The 2447-nt window shown below is 40.4% G+C and overlaps 1 protein-coding gene across 1 annotated transcript; it reads right to left on the reverse strand.

The window, feature by feature from the left end:
- Positions 1-357: 357 nt before the first annotated feature.
- Positions 358-1401, reverse strand: LOC107103950 (alpha-crystallin A chain-like). The gene is made up of 2 exons (XM_015403818.1): positions 1089-1401; positions 358-979 (listed from the first exon to the last, which is right to left on the reverse strand). Exons 1-2 carry the CDS (start codon positions 1310-1312, stop codon positions 520-522), a joined length of 684 nt encoding a protein of 227 aa, XP_015259304.1. The 5' UTR covers positions 1313-1401; the 3' UTR covers positions 358-519.
- Between the last annotated feature and the right edge of the window lie 1046 nt (positions 1402-2447).

Consider the following 2447-nt stretch of genomic DNA (forward strand, 5'->3'; position numbering starts at 1 on the left):
AAAACATGGATATATTTTGGGAATTCAACTCAATTAATCCTTTAAAACATGCTGCTGTTTACTGTCCTCCATCTGCTCTCCTCCTCTCCCTCGTTTTATGACTTCAGCTCCTTCTCCTCAGGGCAGGACTCATCAAACATTAATCTGCAGCGACGGGCTCTGATCGGCAAACAAGTGTTTCTTCATGAAAGCAAATGTCACAGGAACCTTTTAAAGGTTCTAATTCAGTCACTTGAGGGAAGCTACAGGTGATTTTAGTGATTAGGATGGTCTCTGTCTCCCTCCACCTCTCTCCTTTCAGATTGGACACTGGTGCCATCATGTGGCTGGCACAGCTCTTAACAAAGCACTCTTTTATGAAACTCTTTGGCTTTTTATTGATTTTATCAATATAAAGACTTTAAAATGTTACAAAATATATTTAAAATCAGCTTTTTAAGAAATGAATGTAAACTGTACTCGTTACAGAGTCTTTCTGCAGATGTTTTCATGTGTCTCAGGCAGAGACCGTCTGCAGCTTCAGTCTCTATGTTCCTCATCTGTGTTGCCATTTTTAATGGGAAACTCCAGCGAGGTCCTGTAGCGGATGGGCACCTGCTTCTCCTCACCGATAGGCTGCTTGGCCACAGGGGCATGAATCCGAAGCTGCCCATCATCCATCAGGGAGCAGGACAGCCCAGACAGGTCCAGGTGATCAGGAAAATCTATTCTCTGCATGAAGCCCATCTGGGACGACGCTGAGGAGGAGAAGGAAGCAGAGGAGGAGGAGGAGGAGCAGGACTGGCTCTCCTCTGCTCCGGCCTGCTTCATTGCCACAACCGCCAGACTTCGCCCCTCTAGTTTGACTGTGATGTCCCCCGGAGCGTAACCGCGGGCGTCTAAGGTCACAAGAAGATCGTTTTTGTCGCTGGTCTGTTCCGTGTTTTTGTTTAGATCTGTGGTGACCACCTCTGTCCTCTTCTCTCTGTCTTTGTTTAGTCTACGAGAATAAGAACATCTGGAATATATTTGTGTCTGCTCAAACATCTACCAGTCTGCACACATGTAGGATAAGACCAATCGCTAACAGTCTCAAATCTTGTACCCACCTTTTCAGTGTGGATGAAATGACAGGAAACTGGGCGAGTGTGAGCAGCTGTGATCCATCATGGACATCTCTGAGGAGGCTTTCAGCCAGCTTTCCTCTCCGACCAAAGAAGTTCTGCTGCAGAGAGGACAGGGCTTCATCACACAGTGGCCAAAGCATCCCCTCCTGGCTCAGAAAAGGCTCATCAGCAAACAGGCTGCTTAAAGCTGAATGGTGGGACACCATTACTGTGCTGCAAAACACTTCCTGGTTTTAGTTTAATAGAAGAAAGTAACTTTTTGCTGGTTCCAAGTAGATATCAGGCTCCTCAGCTGTGTGGGTGTAAATCTGCTGCTGGCTTCAGATCCTTTATGTACCCTAGCCTCAGCACTGCGGCCCTCCCACTGCGCTATTTAAGCTCCATGAGCTCAGCGTATGGCAGCCAGGTCAGGAATGCCCTGCTACTCATCAAAAAGCTAAAGACAGCTCATGGTTATAATCTGCTGGTGTGTGTGGCTGTGAAACGAAGATTTCCTATTTCTGGGGGATCCCCTAAGCACCCTGCTATTACCCACCTGTTTTCCTTCATTCCTAAGCAGTGACACAGCAAAGCAATTGGAGCGCCATTAGTTTACATGTATGAGAAACAGTCAGAGTAATGATAACAAGTTTAATGTCCAAATTGTCACCTTAAATTGACATATTAAAATCCTCTTACTTTATCAGACTTTGCTGAGGAAAAAATCAAAACTATGATAATAACAATTGTATTACAGACTTCTTACATGTATTTTTAGAAATCCAGAATGTTTATTTTAAATAGGAATAATATCGTTTCAGATATATGAAAGTGATACCCCAAAACACAAAAGGTGAAAGGTTAAAAGAGTCAATCTTTTTGTCTTTTTAGGGCATCTAGTATCCACCCTTAAGAGGGGGGTACTGTCATGACTCTGCACTTTTTGGTTCTGTTAAAGTTTTCTTTTTGAATACTTTTTATTCTTGTCTTTTTGTGTTTTTGTACTCGTGTTTTGTACTTGTAATAATTACATTTCATATATCTGCAATGTTCATTTTAGATAGGAAGAATTCTGTGTTAAGATGGAGTTCATTATTATGTTGAAAGTTCTACTATATATAAATATATATATGACTAGTTAGATTTGAATTTCAGATATCTAAATATTATTAATGCTTATAAAAACTGCACTTTTTATAGGCGTATCAATTAGAACATAAATTAATATATATATTAATATATTAATATATATATATATATATATTCTAATTGATACGCCTATAAAAAGTCCAGTTTTTATAAGCATTAATAATATTTAGAAAAGCAAGTCATTAAATACAAATACATGCACATTTAAAAACA

The sequence above is a fragment of the Cyprinodon variegatus genome, unplaced genomic scaffold (assembly GCF_000732505.1).
Source record: "Cyprinodon variegatus isolate N-32 unplaced genomic scaffold, C_variegatus-1.0 Scaffold1571, whole genome shotgun sequence".
In the NCBI taxonomy this organism is placed as follows: domain Eukaryota; kingdom Metazoa; phylum Chordata; class Actinopteri; order Cyprinodontiformes; family Cyprinodontidae; genus Cyprinodon; species Cyprinodon variegatus.

Coding starts and splice junctions, on each gene's coding strand:
- LOC107103950 (XM_015403818.1), bottom strand. CDS start 1,312: ATGGTGTCCCACCATTCAGCTTTAAGCAGCCTGTTTGCTGATGAGCCT. Junction 980..1,088: donor ATTTCATCCACACTGAAAAG/GTGGGTACAAGA, acceptor TTATTCTCGTAG/ACTAAACAAAGACAGAGAGA.